At 31.5% G+C, this 22452-nt stretch overlaps 1 protein-coding gene across 1 annotated transcript; it reads right to left on the bottom strand.

Annotated features, from left to right (window-relative positions):
* Window positions 1–1636: 1636 nt before the first annotated feature.
* On the bottom strand, window positions 1637–2407 carry LOC134726524 (uncharacterized). Its single transcript, XM_063590930.1, has one exon. It carries the CDS (start codon window positions 2405–2407, stop codon window positions 1637–1639), a length of 771 nt encoding a protein of 256 aa, XP_063447000.1.
* Window positions 2408–22452: the final 20045 nt, after the last annotated feature.

Below are 22452 nucleotides of genomic sequence, written 5' to 3'. Positions count from 1 at the left end.
CACAACATCATCCCATAAAAAATACACTTAACAACAAGTTTGAGCAACAGCTAGTCAACACTATCTGATAAGACTGAAATGCATGAATGTTAGAAAAAATCCAAATCAATGTACAATGTACAATGTACTCTTTAATATATTATTTCTATTAAGCATTATATGTTATAAAAATATTTTGACTGTTTGGTTTTAAAAACGATAACTACAACTATTTAATTCTTCAACTTTCGAATATGGTTAGAACAAATAAAAAATCAATATTATAAGTCATTGTATATTAAAGAGTACACATTGAAAGTACTTGTTATTGTGGCCTAAAATTCCAAGTACACAAGATACTTTAAAGATAGAATACAGTGGAATTCTTTTTAAAAATGTAAACATTGAAAAATTACTTGGCATCATAATCGATAATTGTCTTTCATGGAATCAACAAATAAACAAAGTATGTACTGTGATTAGTACTAGACTAGGTTTACTAAATCGAATGAAGCATTATATTCCACAAAAAGGTTTATGTTTATTTTATAATGGATATGTACTTCCTCTTTTTGATTATCGTTGTACAATATTGACTGAAGCATGTAATCTAAATATGGAAAAATGTTAAAATTACAAAAAAGGGCAGCCAGAATCATTCTTAACAATCATATGACACACCATCAAAAACTTTATTTAAACAATTAGGATGGTTGAATTTTCAAACAAGAATCACATATCACAAAGGAGTATTATTGTATAAGTGCGTAAATAGTCTTTCACCTGATTATCTTTGTCAATTATTTAACAATAACCAAAATATTCTTTGCGTTCATCAGACAATAATTGTCTTTTCATACCACGTACAAGAACACATTTTATGAAGAAAACATTTCAATATTTCGGTATAGTTCTTTGGAACAGTATTCCGTTCAAATACAATAGATATTTAAACCTGTCTTGATGAATCACCTGAATTTACTTAATTGATTACTTTGAGTTGCAGGCTCTGTATATTGTCCTGTTTCTTCAGATGTCTATAATCGTCGGTTGTCTCTATCAATGATCATTTGGGGACGAAACAGTTGGCAAGGTTTTTTTCTGAAGTTGATGTTTGGTAATAAATTTTAGCAGTGATTTCTTGCCGTTCTAGAGATGAAGCCTTTCTAATGGTGAAATTTAAACGGTTTAGCAGGGCATTTGTGTCCGTCCTCAGACACATTCTTCTTTTATTCTATAATACAGTACATATGATATACACATGTTGCTGACATACACGCATATTTTTATATGATTTAGAGGAGAAATTCCCGGCCTCTATCAAATAACAACTACTTAGCATTACTAAACTAAACTTTACTGTTATTTTTTAAGATTAAACCCTTTGTGACCAGGCATTATAGTTGTATGCCTAAATATTGGAACAAATTTGTCAACTTTGTTAGTGTTTGTAGTGTTTGATATTCTGAAAAAGGGCAGTAAACAAAATACAGAGTTTTGTTATATAGTATCATAATACAAGTCAAATGCCTATTCTAAAATATTACATATATGTGATCAACACATATGATTTTAAGTATACTCATCGAATCAATCGTTGCATTTGAAAAATGCAAAATAAAGCAATCATCATAATATGTGGAATAGCGTATATATTCTATGCAACTTTAACAATCGTGACACATGATCGGTCTGAATAAACATACATATACTTAGCAGGTGTGATGTTTATAGTGTCACCTATTTCCAACCCAGTCACTAGAACTGCTGGACTACTTGCTGATTGACTATCGCTAATGTACGCATAAATAACGTGATTGTTGTTCTTGTTGATATAAACATTAGCATCATCCGTGTGCGTCATTATTACTACTGATATAAGATAAAGACCTGGAGTTTCGCAAGTAAAATATCCAGTTGATTTAAAAGAAGCCAGATTAGATATGCCGTAACTACTCTTTACTGAATCAAACGTCAATGCTGTTCCAGATGAAATGCCATTACCACCACCACATGCAGTGAGCGCCACTCTTTTATTATTGTCCCGTGTAAGTATCTGATGTTCTTTCAAACTCGAAATGTTTGCAGTGATTGTATTTTCTAAGGTATTTATTCTACTCTCTGATTGAATCGTTTTGTTATAAATTGAATCGATGCTATTACCATGCTTGACTTCGAGACTTTCAAGTGTAAGAAATTTGTTTCTTGTTCCTTTTTCCAATTCGTTCATTAGATTCATAGAATTAGTTGTAATGTTATGAAGAGCTAAAAAGTCCTGATTTCGAGCAAGTTCATTGTTAAGTAAGGAATGTACAGAAGAATCAAGAGTACGTACTTTCTCTTGAACAGTTTTTAGGGTATTCAATTGTTGTATACCTTGTAATTCCTTCAATGCCTTCAATTGTCGTGTTTCGTTCTTTCGTCTCATTTTGAGAGGACATAAAACTTAGCTGCAAAGAATCCAACTTTCTGCTCAAGTCCGTATTGTTTTTCTCCAACACTCTAACGTAATTTCCGGTGTCACTTTTAAGACGATATCTTCTAGACGTTGTCGCATCTGTGACGTTAGAATATTAATAGTGTTCTTCTGTTCGTTGCGAAATTCATCTCGTATCTTCTCTAAATCATGGATGATTTCAATTTTGTCATCTATTGTTAGGTAATGGCCTTTACTCGGTGTCGTGCCACTGATCTGCGGGTTTTGACCATCTAAAGGAAAACCAGTATTAAAAGCAAAAGTCACAATTAGGATAAATAACTGAAACACTGCGAGGTACACATCAACGTCTAACCCTATAAATCAAATCATATATCATTTTGAAATAAATAAAGATAATTTTTATCGTATGCTATCCAATTAGTTAAATAACTGCGACCCTATTGGCATATACATGTAATTTATCAGCTGTTGATACATTTTTCATCCAAACATGTGACTAGATATACTCTGAATATGATGTCTCCACTGCTGATTAAATCATTCACCATGTGTTCCTGTTAATAATGTCCTACCTAACTTGATAAACGTTATAAAAATACACTTAGATATGTAATTTGTATAAAATATATCTGTTTTAAACTAAACAAATAATAAATTGATCCGCGTTACAACGGATAGATAAACATTTTTGTACCAACGATTCTTACATACAGCATACTGGACAAGTGATACTGACTATTATATCATGAAATTGGTCTTTTTTCATCAATTTCATACCGGTCAATTTCAAAATATATATTTACATATATTATTGTAAACAAACATTTTTTGTTAATATAGATTATATGAAGTAAAATGTAAACCAAATGAATCTTTTGTACTATCCAATGTCCATGCTTCGACATGATCTTTCGAGCAACAGGATTTGGACCTACGTTTCAAGCAAAGGAGTAAGTTCGCTCATAAGTTTTGCCCAAAAGATCTAAAAACATTAACAGGGATAATGCTATCTAATGCAAAAGTTGTTGAAAACGTTTGTTAAAATGTCCAATTGTTTCAGTCAAAGAAGGTTTCCACCATTTGTGTCATTAGTGATCTGATATACATATTTTTGTTGTTTATTCATATTATATTTTTTTGAGGGGGGTGAGTGGGCCGAATATGGGGTAATCCCTCCTTTCAATTTGTGAAGGAAGGAGGAAAATCACATTTCAGATTATTTTTTTTGGCTTTGTTTGATTGTACGTATGAATGTTTTTTTTTGGTGTGGAGTGGTATATAAGAATACAGAGCTATTGGAGCCGGACAAAGGGACCATACCCGCTTTTCAAATTTGCTAAAAATCATCACTGAAGGACAATTACAACATGAGTCGACTAAAAATTTGCCCTAAATGTTGACGAATTTGTAGATCTATCTTTCTGATATAAAACTTAACTATTGACAATACAAAACTCCAATATATTTATATATTTTTTTTTTTGGGGGGGGGGGGTGATCTCTAGTGCACTGGAAGGGTAATCCGATCCTGCTTCACCAGGGATTAACAAAATAATGCATTTATGTAATTATGGCAAAAGGTTCTTTTTTTAGCAACAGTTAATCCTTCGTAATGTATATCTTTTAATACTTTTACTTTTCAAAAAGTATGAAACCTTATTAATATGTCTCTCTGAAAATATGTATCGGAAAGAGATATACATATATACGCAACAGTTTACATCTGATTAAACGATAAATAAATGAGATAACAAACCAAATATTAATATCACAAGCTTAAGGAAAGCGTCATACCAGATTAGATACCTGCATCTCCTCTCATATTCCTAAATATAGATATAAGGTAGGGGAAGATACAATAAACAGAAACCATTACCTTTCAACACTTTTCTGCACAATGTGAAAAACGTGTCTAGTGGTGGAGAACGTATATGTCTAACAAAAATTTAGCAACATTTAGCCCAGACAAGTTTATGTGTCCCTCAATAGGATTCGAACTACAATTACTACTGTTAATGCAATCATGTATCAGCAAGAACAACGCCTTCACTGTGAACGCAGTTCGTAGAAAATACTTTAATTATAAACAAGTAAATATGTTAAAAGAGTACTAAGTGGTTTTTTTTACGTAAATGAGACAGCATCCCAACAAACAATTTAACTTAAAAACAAACTTAAAATTGAATTGAGAGATTGAGAAGCCGCGTTAACATGAACAATATTGTAGACATTGATTATCGTATACATTGTGCATATATCTTAGCTTTTCATAAAAGTGAGAAGCTTAGCATCAAAATATTTCTGATCACATGTGAGTAATTAATAGTTATAGATTTTTATAAGATTTCTATATGTATTAATTCAACAGAAGCAAGTTAATCAGTAAATGAAGTTAATCTTAAGAGAACTTATCCCGTGAAAATTATATTCATATTCTCCGATGTTCGTATGTGCAGAATGTAGCCTGCATCTTGTTATTCTTTTTCACCAATGTCAATTACAAACAGATTTATTGCAGAAACTGACAATTCCATAGTGGAGATTTATCAAGCGTATTCATGGTCCTCCCACGATAAGTGAGTATGATGAGAATCAAAATCCCCAAAGAACCATGCCCAAATCGGAAAACTCATCAACTCTAGATTCCTCAGTTTGTCTTAAGAGTATTGTCTACTAAAATATTTCTAGGTCCGTAAACCATGCCATAAAACAAGGTTAATTTCTAGATTGCTTTTAAATGGAAGTTGCTCAATACTGACATTGAAAGGCCCTATAGTAAAAATATAATTATATAAATATATGCATGATCCGGATTCAGTTGTAAACTAAATCCCCGGCTTCTAGAAATATTTTGCTTACAAGAAAAGAGGAAAATTTTCACTAAAGAAAACATAAAGTAAAAATCTTGACAAAAAAACTTTCAACAATGTATCTATTCTATTACAAGCATCAATAAACACTTATTTTCCTACACATTCAAACAATTAATCAAATGATATTTTCAATGGTCTGCTTTTGTTTTGATAACTGCATAGTACACATCAGCTTTCAAAATATATTTTCGTATAATTTAGGACTTAAATTAAAAAGAAAACACAGCTTTTAAAAGTTAATGCAATTTATTGGTCAACACATGACATGGACTTTCATGAAATATACCATAGCCTCTCTGTCGTGTTTAAAAGAAGAGTTTACTCTGTGAAACCATTCGATTTTTGAAAATGACTTCTTAAAAACGTAAATAATTTAAAAGGTTTAAGATAGCCTACGATTGTCCATTTCCTGGTGAATATAATGGTTTTAAATATGTCTTATTTTAATTCTATATTCATCTAGCTTCATGTAGTTGAATAGGCCTGCAGATACCAGAATATGTCATGATATATATATCGTATTCTTTTTCTCTATTAATCAACATATAAGAATAAGCCTGCGGATGCCTACATGCAATATGTGCAGTATGTATAATAATTACAAGTGATTATCTTTTGTTCGTGACTTTAAAAGACGGCAAATTCCAAGTGCAGTTCATTGATTCTATCTTCGATATTGCACGATTCGAATGTGGGTTAAATGTATCAGGTATTATAAATTCTAAAATGTCACATATGTCGCAATATTTGATTCTTATTCTGAAGACTTATTAATTAGTACATCATTTGAGATTATTACCATATGTATTATGCAAACAGATATACGTTCCAAATGGGCCAAGAGCGAGAAGGAAGACGTAGACACTCTTTCAGAATGGATTAAGGCAGTAAGGTCGTTGATACAAATCAGAATTAAGAAACTGAATAGGTCTATCAATGCCCATGCTTTGTCAGTCTTTAGACACCCGAATGTTGCATAACACCTATCCTACCTCTATCACAGATATGTTGTTGTCCCCGCAGAACAAGCCACAAACAACATCTCTTTGGTATGTAAAACTCATTACATTAACTGCTTGATAAACGGATTAGGTATTGACAATTCACTTGGAAACTCAACATATACTCTCACGACACTTTCCAAAGAGGAAATCCTGGATAATCATTGGTCTGTTCTATGTTCCTTTGGAATTTCAACCAAAGATGAAGAACTGGATCTTCGATCACTGTATTGGATACCTAAATTACGTAAGTGTCCTTAAACAACGGTATATTGATGGGTCTTCCAAGTGCTCCACGAAACCTCTTTCTAAATTATGAACATCTGTTTTATTAGCAATCAAAGACGGGCTTCAAAGTTATTGTGAAACTGCCTATTCTAGAGGTGGCGTGAATCAGATGTGGCTTCTTAAAAATTCCAAAGATCTTTTAGAGTATATACAATCCAACTGTCTTTCATCGTATAATAGTATTAAAACACTTGACTTTTCTACACTTTACAAGAGTTTTCCACATTCCAAACTAAAAGACATATTGAAAGAGTTGGCATTACTTTGTATCATTAAAAATAATGGCCAACGTAGATACAAGTTTCTTGTCTTAGGGAGGGAAAAATCCTACTTTGTATCACTCTGATTAAAACAAAAAATTCTCCGAAAGTGAAGATGCTTAATTTATTGATTGACAACATATTTGTTACGTTCGGAGGACGTGTTTTTTAACAGACTTTCGGCTTTCCAATGGGTACAAATTGTGCCCCTCTTCTTACCGACTTGTTTCTTTATTATTATGAGGCTGACTTCATACAAGAACTTCTTATGAAGAAGGACAAGAAGTTAAGAATATCCTTTAACTCTATTTTGCGCTATATACATGATGTTCTTTCACTAAATGATTCAAAATTTTGTGACTATGTTGAACGCATCTATCCCATCGAACTAGAGATAAAGGATACTACAGATACAGTTAGGTCAGCTTCATATCTTGACTTACATTTAGAAATTGACAATAAGGGTCGGTTGAAAACAAAACGTTACGACAAAAGAGTTGATTTCAGCTTTCCAATTGTGAACTTTACATTTCTAAGTAGCAACATTCCAGCAGCACCTGTATACGGGGTATATATCTCCAAATTGATACGATATTCCCGTGCTTGCATTTCTTATCAGGATTTTCTTGATAGAGGGTTGCTGCTCACAAGGAAGCTATTAAACCAAGATTTCCAAATGGTGAAGTCATCTCTTCGTAAATTTTACGGACGCTATCACGAGTTGGTTGACCGTTATGGAATAGCCGTTTCACAGATGATATCGGATATGTTCCCTACGTCGTAACTACATTACCCTTCCCTTTCATGAATGTGACCTACCTAATATGACTATTTACCGGATTTGATATAACATGAGCAACACGACGGGTGATACATGCGGAGCAGGATCTGCTTACCATTCCGGAGCATCTGAGATGACCCCCAGTTTTTGGTGGGGGTTATGTTGCTAATCTTTAGTTTTATATGTTGTGGCATGTGTACTATTGTTTAGCTTTTTCATTTTTAGCCATGGCGTTGTCAGTTTATTTTTGATTTATGAGTTTGACTGTCCGTCTGGTATCTTTCGTCCCTCTTTTGGAATATATGCTTTGCGATGCAAGTATTGTGTAATAATTAACTAACTTATGATGTCGTTCGTAAATTTTTCTAACCTTGATGACTTCAACTTTACCACTTTGAACCTTGATTCAAGACTTCAAGACTTCCACAATAGTACATACCGCAGTGTGCATCTTAAATTGCAGGGGGAAAAGATAATTGATTTCCTAATGATAATCTTTTTTTACATAATCTCATTATATTGTGATTTATCAGAGGCAATTCTATATCTTAAGAATATTTTAAAAAAAATATAGGTAAAAAAATGTTCAAGTAATTTCTGACATGACAAGGAGTCAATAACATTTACACTTACGAATAAAGATAAGGTTGTAAAATAAAGTGGAACGCTGAATAACTCTCTCTTTACACCTGTGTCTAGAAAAAAGTAACTAGGATAACAGAGGGCCATTCAAACTCATTGATAGAAAATAAAATGACAAACCCGTGTATAATAAATAGTCGTATTCCGCTGTTCGAAAGTCATAAATCGGTTGAGAAAAAAAAACAAGTTCGGGTTACATACTGAAACTGAGGTAAACACATCAAATATAAATGAAGAAACTACGAAGCAACAGAAATACTGAAGTGCAACAAAAAACCAAACTACAATGCAACACAGAAACGAACTATAAATAACAATTGCTATTTTCTTTACTTGGTTCAGGACATGAAAAAAGACAACAAAACAAAAGTACACAAGACACAACAAAACAAGATTCGCTTTATTGAAAAAAAAGAGCTGCATGAATAGGCGCCCTTTCGAGATGGGCAAAATGTAAAAAGAATGTGTAATTCTTAAAGACATAGTTTACTCAGCTGACTAATTACAGAGAAAAAAGAACTTTTTCAAGGAATAAATTTAAACATTTACTAATCTAATTCGATAATAATGATGTATGCATATTTTATTTGGCAAGAAAACGGAATAAGACATGAATTACACTTAAATATCAAACTAGTGTTTTTGCTAATCACAAATAAATTCAAGACCAAAAGTTGAGCAAGACCGACTTGTCTAACTGTAACATTTTCGATTTTGTACTCATCATCAAAATATAATAACAAAACGGGATTTTTTTTAAAATGTGAAATATTGATTTCAAAATACCTAAAGTATTTTTCTAATGGTTATACGTTGACGTTAATCACCATTAATTTTTCCGATTGTAATTTAACCTGTTTTATAATCAATACATTCCAGTTTTGCTGCAGTTCTTGAATTGAACCAGTTTACAAAGATTGTTGCACTTCCTTATCCAATTATTGCTGCGTCCTGACATCCTCAATTTAAGATTTCTTCAAAGTAATATGCAGCTAATAATTATCAAATATGAAGAAAGACATGCAATTATTTAACAAGATAAACGCTGAATTTAAAAGCTAAAGTAACAAGTAACCTTGTATTCATTTACACAGGCATATCATGTACGTTGTAAATGTATATTTATTCCACTGTTTAGTGAGCTGTTGTTGCAGTTATTTACTGTTCACTTTATGATTTGTTTGTTTTATCTATAATTGCAATGCAATCCCTTATCTAATAGTCTCTTATGTGTTGCAGTTTATATCAATAACCACTAGAGTTATTCGTTTAGCAATTGCTTAACGGCATTTTGTTATTGGGAATTTTTTCAAGATAGAATAAGTTATCAATATTACTCATATAAAACGAATGGATCATTTTAATTTTTCGAATAAATAGTGAGTTGCTTTAAGTTACATACTTAAGCTATTGCCTTTTTCAATGTTCAATATTCTTCTTAAAAGACATGGCATTCCCTTGTCATAGTGGAGACCGTGATCTGTGTTGATCAAAGTCTTCCATGAAAAGCAGTTTATTTTATATCTTCAATTAATATAAATGAATGATTTTAATTGTTGTTTTCCTTTGCTACTCAAATATTATAAATTTGTTAAAGGATTTTGTATAAGGAAGATAACTTTTTGAACAGCTCTTCAATATTTTCCTTGCTATATCAGTCTTTCCAACTAATAATTCAAATGTTTGGGGACATACAGTTACTTATCAATTTCATCTTCGAATTCAGAGGCACTTTCTTTGTCTATTTATTCGGTTTGACAATAATATTTACTGTTATAGCAAGCCATGAAGTCCTCCGTCTTTTGTTATCAGAATAGACAAATGAGGTCACAAAAATCCATACAACATGTCAGATCAAGCAGCCTAGCAGCACATATCAGATAACGTAAATCCAACAAAGTAGTCAATCAAACATCCATGTAGTGCGCAACGAATAACGTCAATCCACAAATTATGACACATCGAACTACGCACGGTACATTTGAGAAAACAAAACATAAGTCCACTAATTTATGTCCAATCAATCATTCAATCAAAAAATGTGATATATCGTCAATCAACGCAGTATGAATAAAAACATCTCAGCAGCTCATTTGAGATGAATGTGGTCTACCAATTATGACCGATCAAACATCTTATAAGAACACATTAGAAAAAAATTCACCAATTATGACCGATAAAACATTTTATCAGAACACATTGGAAAAGGCAATATACCAATTGTTATCGAGCAAGCATCAAAGCAGAACATATGAGAAAAGTTATAACCGATCAAAAATCACGTCAGCATGTATGAGAAATATTATGCGTCAATCCAACAATTTTGGGCAATCAAACATCCCAGCAGCACATGTGGGAGCATTAAGAACAATCAAACGTCATGGCAGAACATGTTGGATAACATCAATTTATCAAAAATTACCGTGCATATGCAGTGTATTTTTTTTTAAATCTTGATATGAATATAAGTAAATGTTGGTTTTGAGTTACATCTATCAAATGGTCGTTTAAAGCAGAAACCGTTGTCTAGTTTTTCTATGGCAATTGATGTTTCGTATTTAGTACGCCAATTAATTCAGAACTCAATAATTTACTAATGCAAATCACCGGTTCACTCGTGCTACAACTGAAGCCATAGTGTTAAAAATAAAAACATATATAAAACTGCTCAACCGTCACAGGATATAATAGCTTAGAAAGATGTGGTATGCGTGCCAATAAAACAACTATCCATCCAAGTAACAATTTATAAAAGTAAACCATAATAGGTCTAGGAACGGCAAAGAGAAGAAATAGTTTAAGCCTACTAGTGTGCTTTATGCGACGGGTATGAAACAAATCGAAGGGGATATAAAGTGTAACCTTCCATACGTCCTTCCTTCTTCCGTCCATCGCGTTCCTCGCTCTATTGTAAGTTTGCCTCATACGAATTTGTTGATACTTATACACAATTAAAACTACCAGAGGGAGTTCTTATTTGAGCAGTCAATCATTTGGCGTTCTAGAGTTATATCTTTTTCAACTTTGGAATTTCCAACACTTTAGTGGGGCATTTGTGTCCCTCCTCAGATCCATTCTCCGTGTATTTTATTATACAATACATATATTGTACAAACAAAAAGCACGGATATGATACGGGATTTGTACAAGAATTTAATTTGTGTACTTGCCTTTTTGCAGACATGAATTAAATTACAATGATGCTGCAGTCATGTTTGAATAAATGTACTGTTCTATTAAAAGTATGTTTTGATCTTTTAAAAGGTTTTTCTACCATCTAGGAATATTTGCAACAGCAATATTGACATATTCTCTGAAAACAATTTAGTTACTAGTATAAGTGCTGTTTAACATTGTCTTTGATATGGCGTGCAAATTATATTTGATAATAAGTGTGCAAACTATCTTTGATACGAGCTCCACTGATGAGTCTTATATAGACGGAACGCGATATCTTTGATATTAATGTACAGTCTTCTGTTACTAAATTTGCAAAAATTTAGCACATTTATTTTAATTAACGTACCAAAGTGACCTACAGATCGAGTTTGAGTTTCATTCAAGGTGACCTACTTTTATTGAATATTGGCCCTTGGAATTAGGAACATCACCGACACTTCTAGTTATGAAATTTGTTATGTAGAAACGTGATAAATATTAAAAAGGTAAAATAAATGGAATGAAATAATTACAATGTAAGTGTGTGTTTAACACTTACGGAACACCAGAGTTCACTCCCGGTTTATGATAAGGTTCGTGTTAATCAACCTTTAGCTTTCTATGTTGTGTTTTATTTTCAGATGTTTCTCTATTCGTCGTGTTTCGCTTTTTTTTCTTGAACACGTTAAGTTTGTATTGAGTTATCATAGATATAGGAAGATGTGGTATGAGTTTCAATAAGACAACTCTCCATCCAAAAAACTATTTATAAAAAAATAAACCATTTTAGGTCAATGTACGGCCTTCAACACGTAGCCTTGGCTAACACATAACAACAAGCTATAAAGGACCACACAATTAAAACCATTCAAACGGAAAAACCAACGGTCTAATCTATATATACAAACGAAAAACGAAAACGGTTTGGATACCTCTTTGGTATCTATCGCGCCTCCCTTCTATAATGGCTTATGTGGGAAAGTTTGTAAAATTATAATTAAATATATACGATATAATGTTTCTGTGTCTTTTTAACCGGAATTCGGTAGCATATGATACAAAAAAGTTCTGAAAATAAAATCAAACCTTCGATCTCATTATCTGCCGTAGTACATTATATTCTAATAGCTTCCATTCTTTTATGGAAATAATGTTTTAAGGATATATCGCCTCTTTGCGTTATATATCTATTCTTTAAGCCATAAAGATGTATTTATAACATGACTTTTAGTTTTATAGCTTTAGACAGACGATTACATAACACAGTGGAAATTGATGCACATGGTTTTATATTACATTTTTGACAATATATTACGAACAAATGTGCATAAAAACAATGGTATTTGATAAGTTATTATATAACAGCACATTCTAAGTTAACCAAATGTTGAGACACTAATCTATGTCAGAAGAACAAAGATATTTATAGAATATTTCGATATGGTAAGAATATCACTAGAGGATTCTAATAACTGAAATGGAGACACGAATATCTAAGACAACACTAATTCGGATCAATAAACTTTTTCAATATACTTGTATAGATCCTTCTTATGGAAACTGTGTCTGCTTTATATTCTTGAAAATGGTTTCCGCGCTTCATACAAAATGTACTTCGGTGAACGCTTTTACACCCCAATAAATTTACAAAAAGAAGCATTCAATTCTTAAATAAAATGATTTTGAAGCTACATTGAGATAAAACTGTCAATAATAACCAATTATTTAGAATACAACGTGGTATCGGGTTCTAAGTTTAATGTTTTATTTAGTTGTTTTTCCTATTGTAGCTTTGATTTTTATTATTATTATTATTATCATCATATCAAATATTGATATTACTTTCCTTTTTTAGTTGAATGACCTTTGACGTATGTATGCATCATGATATCTAGTGATTGGTTCCTGATACAGTTGAGTCCAGATGTTTACTCTGCTATCGTTAGTGGACAACATCGTTGTTATTCTGCAATGTACATGTTACTCAGGTACTATATAATTTACCATGCGTTTATCGATTCTTTGTGCTCTTGCGTTTGTTTTCATGGTATTTTGTCACGTGGTAGTGTCATTTAAGCGATATTTTTAACATTGCAATATTGGTGCAAGTTTTGGCTAGCCATAAACCAGGTTCAACCAACCATTTTTCTTTTTTTTTAAAATCATGTGCCAAGTCAGGAAAATGGCAATTGTTTTCAAAAAGTCGGTATCTATGTACGTTGGCGGTATTTTAGGTGCACTTCAGTGTTTCTGTTGTTCCGTTGTTTTCCTCTTATAAATGATGTGTTTCCCACGTTTTTAGTTTGTAACCCGGTTTTGTTTTCACTCAATCGATAAATAGCTTTTGAAAAATAGGAACACGATTGTTGCCTTTATTCGTACTCATGAACGTTTTACAATGTTGTCTTCGGTTTGTTTACCCATGAATTTATATTTGACTTATTTTGTTTTTAATCGAGAAATATTTCCGGAAAATACCTATACCAAGTCATAATATTTACAGTTAGTTTTCGCCCGTTCCGTTGGTTGATATATTCTCACGTTTCGTTTTGTCAGTTTTAAAGACTTCCCCCTTAGAGTCCGTAATTTTATATAAAGCATAGTTTTAAATCTATGTATTTCAAGTCCTTTGGTTTTAAGCTATTTTTGTTTGACTATTGATCGGCTTGTCGTAAACTTTCGTTTTTTAAGGTTATTTTAAATAAATCTTTCGACTATGGATGTTCTATGGTATACTGTTCGTTTATCTGATCATGTTTCAAATCGAGTTGGCTGTTTAAGATCCGATCATTTATTGCAACCCTTAAAAATATTTATTAGAACTACACCCTATGTTTTTACACAAAAAGTTTCCCTTTTGAATTTTGAAAAATGTTATATTTACCGTTCCAGATTTATAGGACTTGAGACAAATTGGAACACATACAATGAAAATTGAAGTTTGCTTAGTTGGTTCTGTATACATTGTCAGACAATTGTGTATTCACGAATACAAATTACTGTCAAGTTTAATGAGTTTTTAAATTGTATAAGAGGTATTATACATTATCCGTCAACAGATTGATACTTTTTAATGACCTCCAAAATGCACAATTTCCTCAAAGTATGTATCAAGGCAATATAACGATAATTTTCAAAATCTCATAACTCTTCAGAAGTATTTGTACGTAGTTCTTGATATGTGACGCAGCAGTATTTGACCGATGTTCAAATTGAAAATGAAAAATTATGGCACAAAACAAGCACTGAGGGACAACCAAAAGGCGTGATACAGGATGTACCGACGGAGAATGTATCTGCTAGTCGAAATTATGCCATCAGGCGCAGGTCACAATCGGAAAATAACAGATTGGACAACCATGCTTGTATCTAGTAAATTGAGAGACACAGAAACATCCTGAATACAGATGTCACAGTTTCATATCAGTTCGTTACTGCGACTTTAAATTTGAAGTGTATTGACAAAAACCAAGCTCTTAAAACAGAATACGGATAGCACTTAACTGTGAATATAAGAGTACTTGAGTTAACTGATGTTTATTTAGACTCATGTTAACCACTCCCTTACATAAGTGACGACACTCAAATCAAATAGTTGAATGATCACATCCGACACGAAGCTGGAAAGCATGGAAAACAGAAATTCCAGAAAAAAGTTGTTCCAAATACCGCCACGGCCAACTGCTTGCCTGGAGTAAAAATTGATAGTTTCTATTACCAGAATAAATCAACAGAAAAATCTGTATAATTGATATTTTCTGTCAACACAGAAGTGAAGGATACTAAGCATGTGATACCACCAGGGGACAAAACATCTACTAGCTGTGACATCTCAACTTAGTGGGTGTAAAAACTAATGAAAGATACCAGGCTTATAAACAGTACGTTTTGTTTACCAAATAATTACTGCTTTTAATTAAAAATAAGTTGGAAGGTAAATTCACATATAAAGTTGAAGAGCATGAAAAATTAAAGAAGCCTGAGGCAGAAAAAACGCTTGTGTTGATTAATAAAAAGAAACAGGATAAAGCCGCTTCTGAATCATATTCTAACCAAGCATTAATACCTGATTTAGATTGAAAAACATCATATCAATATGTTCATACATGAAATTTGATAACTAATATTTTCATTAAAAAATATAGGAAATTGATAATTTTTCTGTAGTCTTTCATCAGTTGCTTTAAGCAATTGTGTTGTATGTTTTTCATTTACTATGGTTAATTTCAATGGGTGTTTTTTCAAATTCGTACTTTTTGGCTATTTTACTTTTTTTAGCTCACCTGGCCCGAAGGGCCAAGTGAGCTTTTCCCATCACTTGGCGTCCGTCGTCCGGCGTTTACTTTTACAAAAATCTTCTCCTCTGAAACTACTGGGCCAAATTTAACCAAACTTAGCCACAATCATCATTGGTGTAACTAGTTTAAAAAATGTGTCCGGTGACCCGGTCAACTAACCAAGATGGCCTCCACAGCTAAAAATAAAAAATGGGGGTAAAATGCAGTTTCGGCTTATAACTCAAAAACCAAAGCATTTAGAGCAAATCTGACATGAGGTAAAATTGTTCATCAGGCCAAGATCTATCTGTCCTGAAATTTTCAGATGAATCGGACATTCCGTTGTTGGGTTGCTGCTCCTGAATTGGTAATTTTAAGAAAATTTTGCTGTTTTTGGTTATTATCTTGAATATTATTATTAGATAGAGATAAACAATACATGTTGGCAAAGTAAGATCTACAAATAGGTCAACATGACCAAAATTGTCAGTTGACCCCTTTAGGAGTTATTGCCCTTTATAGTCATGTTTAACCATTTTTTCGTAAATCTTAGTAATCTTTTACAAAAATCTTCTCCTCTGAAACTACTGGGCCAAGTAAATTATAGATAGAGATAATTGTAAGCAGCTAGAATGTTCAGTAAATTAAGATGTACAAACACATCACCATCACCAAAACACAATTTTGTCATGAATCCATCTGCGTCCTTTGTTTAGTATTAACATAGACCAAGGTGAGCGATACAGGCTCTTTAGCGTCTCTAGTTTTTAATTAGAGCGTCACTGTTGAGTCCTTTATAGACGAAACTCGCGTCTGGCGCAAATACAAAGTTTCAGTCCTGGTGTCTATGATGAGTTTATTTAGCTCTATTTTAGACAATGAACAGGATTACTCTGGGTGACCATCTATTAATCCGTCAATCAGATATAAAAAGAAAAAAAAAACTAGTTGAAAATAAATATTCATTTAATACACGATAAAGAATGAAAATCAAACATCTGAAACATTCTACACTAATCGACATTTTACTGGTACTACAAAGGTTTTATAAATTTGTATATTTTGTTTCACTAAATGTAATTTCTAAATCAGAAACATAAAAGATTGTATATGTCAATATTGTTAGCAGAAATTGTTAGTTTACCGCCTTATATTTAAATGGAAAAAAATGATATAATTTGTTATTCCAAATTATATGGCACAATGAATTGAATACATGCTGTAGGAAACGGTGAGTTGTCAAGCCACAGAATATTTTACATTAGTCTTTATTTTATTGTGATTAGACCAAATAGCTACATGGCTTAAGTTAATTAATGGGTTTGTCTTAATACACGACAGATTTCAGTGCAAAAAGGACAGAAATTGTTGACTAGTTTACTTGTTATAGCTATTTTTTATTACTAAGATTGTTATTCGTTTTTCTTTTTGTTTTTTTTTTACATTCAAGAGTTTACAAAATTCGTAGTTTAAACTCTAAATCAACTTGTCTGAATGAAATAACAAATCTTTACAATTTCAAAAAAAAAATGTAATTCGCGTCGCCAACGACAAATAAAATAGAAATGTTTCTTTTTGTGAGGGAAAAAAACACAAAACAGAAAATTCTGTTTCTCTTGTATCACTTTTCTGTTTTATATTGATCTTTTAATTATAATGTTGTATTTATGATCTTAAGTTAAGTAAACCCTATAATATTATATATGTTCGTTCAGGGGTCGTCTGTCATTCTTGAACGTGAAATAGGTATAAACTTCAACAAAATGACATTTTAAGACATTAATGCAATATATTAGTAAAATTGTTCATTACAACGAGTCTAATGTGTGTTTACACGAAGTTAAAAGACTCATTACAAAGGTTTAGCCTCAGAACGATTTTTCTCAATTTGTTCTCGTAAAGAATGTGCATGAAATGTTTGCCACTGAACGTATAGAAATACAAAATCAATTGAGTTTTGTTTATACAGAATTTAAACAATGGCAAAAATTATGAACAGTACAAAATCAACAAATTGTAGGTTATTATTTTCCTTATTGTTTTGCCATAACCATGGATACCAGGATCACAAGATATGCAAATATGTAGAAATGGCAGACCATAGGAGTCATTGGCCTTTAAAGATATTTGTCTCTTCTTTTTTTAAATTATAATGGATGAAGAATAACGTGCATTGTCAGTAAGGAGATGTTACACTTAATAAAGACAACAGTACTGTAGTATACCGCTGTTTAAAATTCATAAATAGATTGAGAGAAAACAAATCCGGGTTACAAACTTAAACCGAGGGAAACACATCAAATATATGAGTATAAGAGGAAAACAACAAAATAACAGAGCACAGAAGTGAAATAAAAAACAAAAATACAACAATGCAATATTTACAGAAACGAATTATCATAACTACCAATGTTTTATTCTTTTACAAAAAATGTAGTAGATACAGATAACTGTTAACAACAAAAATGATGAGCAAGGTCTGATTTACAAATTGGGAAAAAAAAACCTAAATGGTTAGTAATTTTTTCCAACAAGTTATTGACATTCAATCCCCATTTCTATATTTTGAGGGGAAAATACGTTTAGAGATATCGAGAAACTGAAAACAGTAAAAATGACCACCAATACAAGGTTTAAAAAATGTGTTCTTAGTTGTGAATTTTAGACTTCAAAGTTTATAGATTACATTTGTCAAATGAGGTACATTCTCTTTAGAGCAGATAGTTTGTTTTGATTTTATGATTAAAACATATTTTGAGATTAATTTGCCTACATTGTTCATCAGAATTCAGCTTCTTTCTTATCCTGTTATTGTATGTCTATTTATATACCCAAATAATTATTAAAGGAATCAGGCTTATAATTTGATACGCCAAACGCTCGATAAGTCTTCCTTAGGCTTCTCATTGACGCTCAGGTCAATATAGTTAGAAAGCAATCTGTAATTGGGGAAAAGTGGGACAAAAGATACCAAGGGACAGTCATAAATCTAAAATATACTGACAACGCCAAGGCTAAAAATGGAAAAGATAAACAGACAAACAATAGTACACATAACACAACATAGAAAACTAAAGAATAAACAACACAAACTAGGGTTGATCTCATGTTCTCCGGAAGGGTACGCAGATCCTGCTCCACATGTGGCTTGATGTTCTATTTCTATTATTTATAAGTTGATACTAACGTGATGTAATATATGTTTTAGCAAAAACTATGAACAAATGCAATTACCTTTTGGTATGCCCTATAGTACCTGAGTTATTTGAAATACTAGCAAAAAAAGAGTTAACTGAAAGTTTTTTTTTAAAGATCTTTTATAATTTTTACTCATTGTTCTGTCTACTATTTATATTTTAAAGACAATACGTTATAGAAAACATTTACAATGCCTAAGAGTAGGAACTCTTACAAATAGACAATTGAAGGTTTACTGAATACAGATACAACCATTTTTTTTATTAAGAAATTATTTATAGAAGTACAATCAAAATCAATAACTGAAATCATACCTATAAATAGAATAATGAAACCATTTACAAAGCAAGCTCAAGGTACATAAACTTCTTAAAAAAACACATGGCCAATTTTTGTTTAGAATTTCAGACCCCCCCTCCCCCCCCACCTCAACAAAAAAGCGAATACAAAATGCGATTGTGTGCAATACCTAGACCAAATGCGTACATATTTTGATACGTCAAAAACCCTTAAGAAACACTTTCAAAATCTTAAGTCCGACTATACACTACAAATGTACCAAATTGATGTTCATTGCAGTATTTATCATATCCTCTCCAAGAAGTAGATTAAGGCTATATAGAGATTTATTGGAAATTTTGTAAGTTTATTTACGTGACTATTGTTGGCACTACTAACATGCGTAAATGATCTCTATTGTCAGGTTTCTGTGATTTAAGTAAAAAGTTCAGTTTCATTAACTATAGAATTAATGATTAAAAAACGTCTGAACATTCTGTCAATAAAGAGACTACGTATTTAAGTGCCGATAGAAATAGAAATTAACAAATAAATGAGCGGAAGAAGGACAATAACCACATACATATCGATATTTTGTTTTCAATCTTGCTGTATAAATCAAGGTCAAGAATATCAACTACATCACAAAAAAGATACAGAAAAAGGAAAAGCGTAAGAATATTTGACATTACAACAGACCATACCAGTAAATATAGAAAACTTGGTTAGCTAATTAAATAGAAATTATACAAAAGTTGAAATTGTCACCATAACATTCCAGCAATAAAATTTGGAAAGGTAAAAAAATTAAACTGATTAAAGAATCCAGAGTTATACTTATTTAAAGTTATCGAAGTGCACATTATCTTAATATCAACAAAGCAAGAACTGAACATATCGTTTTATTATTTTTTCCTTTACTAGTGACTAGTCGTCAAATAATTCTTGGTACTCGTATTACTCCTTTGAATACTGACAGAAAATAATGGTTTATAATCAAATACTTTATTCGAATTTATTTCAACTCGCCAAATAAGAAATATTGACATCTTACTGAAGTTTGATTTGTTCTATTTTGTTATTAGAACCTTCAAAACCATTTATTCAAATGAAGGTGAAATTGTATTACTCACTCGGTCGTTTATTCAAGGTTATTCATTTCTATATTCTGTTAAAAAAAAAGTTCTAATAATTTGTATTTCAAAATCCAATTTTTAAAACAAACAGTTGATATTCGATGTTGTATTTTCGAAAAATGTACTTATTAAATGTTTATTTCCATTAAAATTTCAGAAATATCCCATATATATTCCTGCCTTATGTTTTAGGCTTATCGTGCGATATAATTGCCGTATATTTGTTTTAAGACTGTTTTAATTTAGAAGGACCGAAAAACAACGAAATGAGAGATGTGTATAAATTGATAAAAATTGAAAATACGCTTAGGTATATACTCAATTTAGATATCATAAAATACTCCACAGGTTACATGCATGCATGTCAAGAATTTTTCATTGTAAACTTTGAAATTTTAACTCGAGTTGAAGTTTTGATCTTAGATGCAAATTCAAATCACAACATCTCTTATTGCATACATATTACAAATAACTTTAACATTAAAAACTAGTTGGTGTAGAGCAAGTGTAGGTTTCTTTAGAATACATAGCATATGAAGATAATATTGTTTTACTTGGTTTCTTTCAATTAACAAAAAAGGTTTAACTGCTGCTGAAAGTTTTGCACATAGAAAATCACCATCCTAAGAGTCCGCACTTTTGATTCAATTTTAATTTATTATGTAAAGAATAATTCTTTTATGCTTGCATTATTTCGCAAACCTTTTTTGTAATTTTTGGCTTTAAACTCTTCTACTTCGTATTTCAATTGAATTCCCAACTGATCTGATCGCCACATTTGAGTAGTGTGTAAACGAGACGCATGTCTGGCGTACAAACTACAAGCCTGGTATCTGATATGAGTTTTAGCTGAAGCGTTTTGGTAGATTTTTTCCCAAGAAATTATTGAGCGTTCTTGTAAAAAAAAAATGTATAATAAAAAAATTGTTAAGATTATTTTTGGTATTTTAGCCACCTTTTATCATGACAACAAAAAGAAATAAAAAATATCACAAAACAGAGTTTGCAAGGTGATTTATCTTTTTAGCATTAGAGGAGACGCTAATGCTGTCGACGAACTCGGTTGTCTCTCTATTTGAATTCATAAAATTCTCTCATTTTTTGTTCTCTTGTGTTGTCATTTTCACAATTGGATGTTCGTGTTTAAATATCGTTGCTTTTTATTTATCTTAAATGGATTTATAGGTTTGCGATAAAAAAAAAAAAAAAAGAAGATAGGGTACTTACCAAAGAGTACAAGAAATCTTAACAACTAACTTATCTTTGAAGAAAAAATTAGAGGACATATGATAAACTAATATGTTCACTTAAATCATACATAGCAGTTGCTTTTGTCAATAAGTGTACCTCAAGATAAACAAATAATTTCGATTAAGCATTGTCAAATTATGCCGTGTTACGTCTAAGTGAAGTGTATTAAATATTAACAAAACAATTTTTTTTACATAGTTAGGGTTGACGTTGGCTGTTTTTTTTTTTATATCTGTATTAACCATTTGCAAGATATATAACAAGTAACGGTAATATAAGCTCTTTCACAAGAGGAATGTTAATGTTCTCCGAAATTATTTGTAATTCAAAGAGACTTTGAATCAGGATTACAATCAAATCAACCACAGCCTATTGTGACACTAGGAAATTTGATTAATTTCAGGGTCAACTGTCGTAAATAACTCCAAATTGCATGCCGGAAATTACAAGATGGAAAATTACTTTCCCCAGCAATATAAATGTTATGAGTATTGAATAAAACTGATGAATTTGGAGATATATAAAACCCTAAGACACGATGCCAATATTAATATATATATATATCTATATCATCTATTTCTATTTCATTATCAACATAACACGCGGAATGTGTAGCGGTATAATTCAATAAGCACTAGATTTGGCTTTGTATATGGTTGCATCAAATTCCATATAATATATTGAGGGAGGGGATAACAATCACTTTTACCTTTTCAATAAATTTTTTTTGTAAGAGAAAAACCGGAACAATCACAGATCTGCGTGTGGATCTTTTTTAATTAAAATCCGTTTTTACGCAACCTTTAGTTTAGATCCGTGTTTTCAGCATACGGTACATCAAACCATATTTATAAAATACAGTAAGTATAAATTGATGCTCACAGTTTT

Source organism: Mytilus trossulus, chromosome 7 (assembly GCF_036588685.1).
Source record: "Mytilus trossulus isolate FHL-02 chromosome 7, PNRI_Mtr1.1.1.hap1, whole genome shotgun sequence".
Classification (NCBI taxonomy): domain Eukaryota; kingdom Metazoa; phylum Mollusca; class Bivalvia; order Mytilida; family Mytilidae; genus Mytilus; species Mytilus trossulus.
The sequence above is the reverse complement of the archived record's forward strand: the minus strand, read 5'-3'. Positions and strand labels throughout refer to the sequence as shown.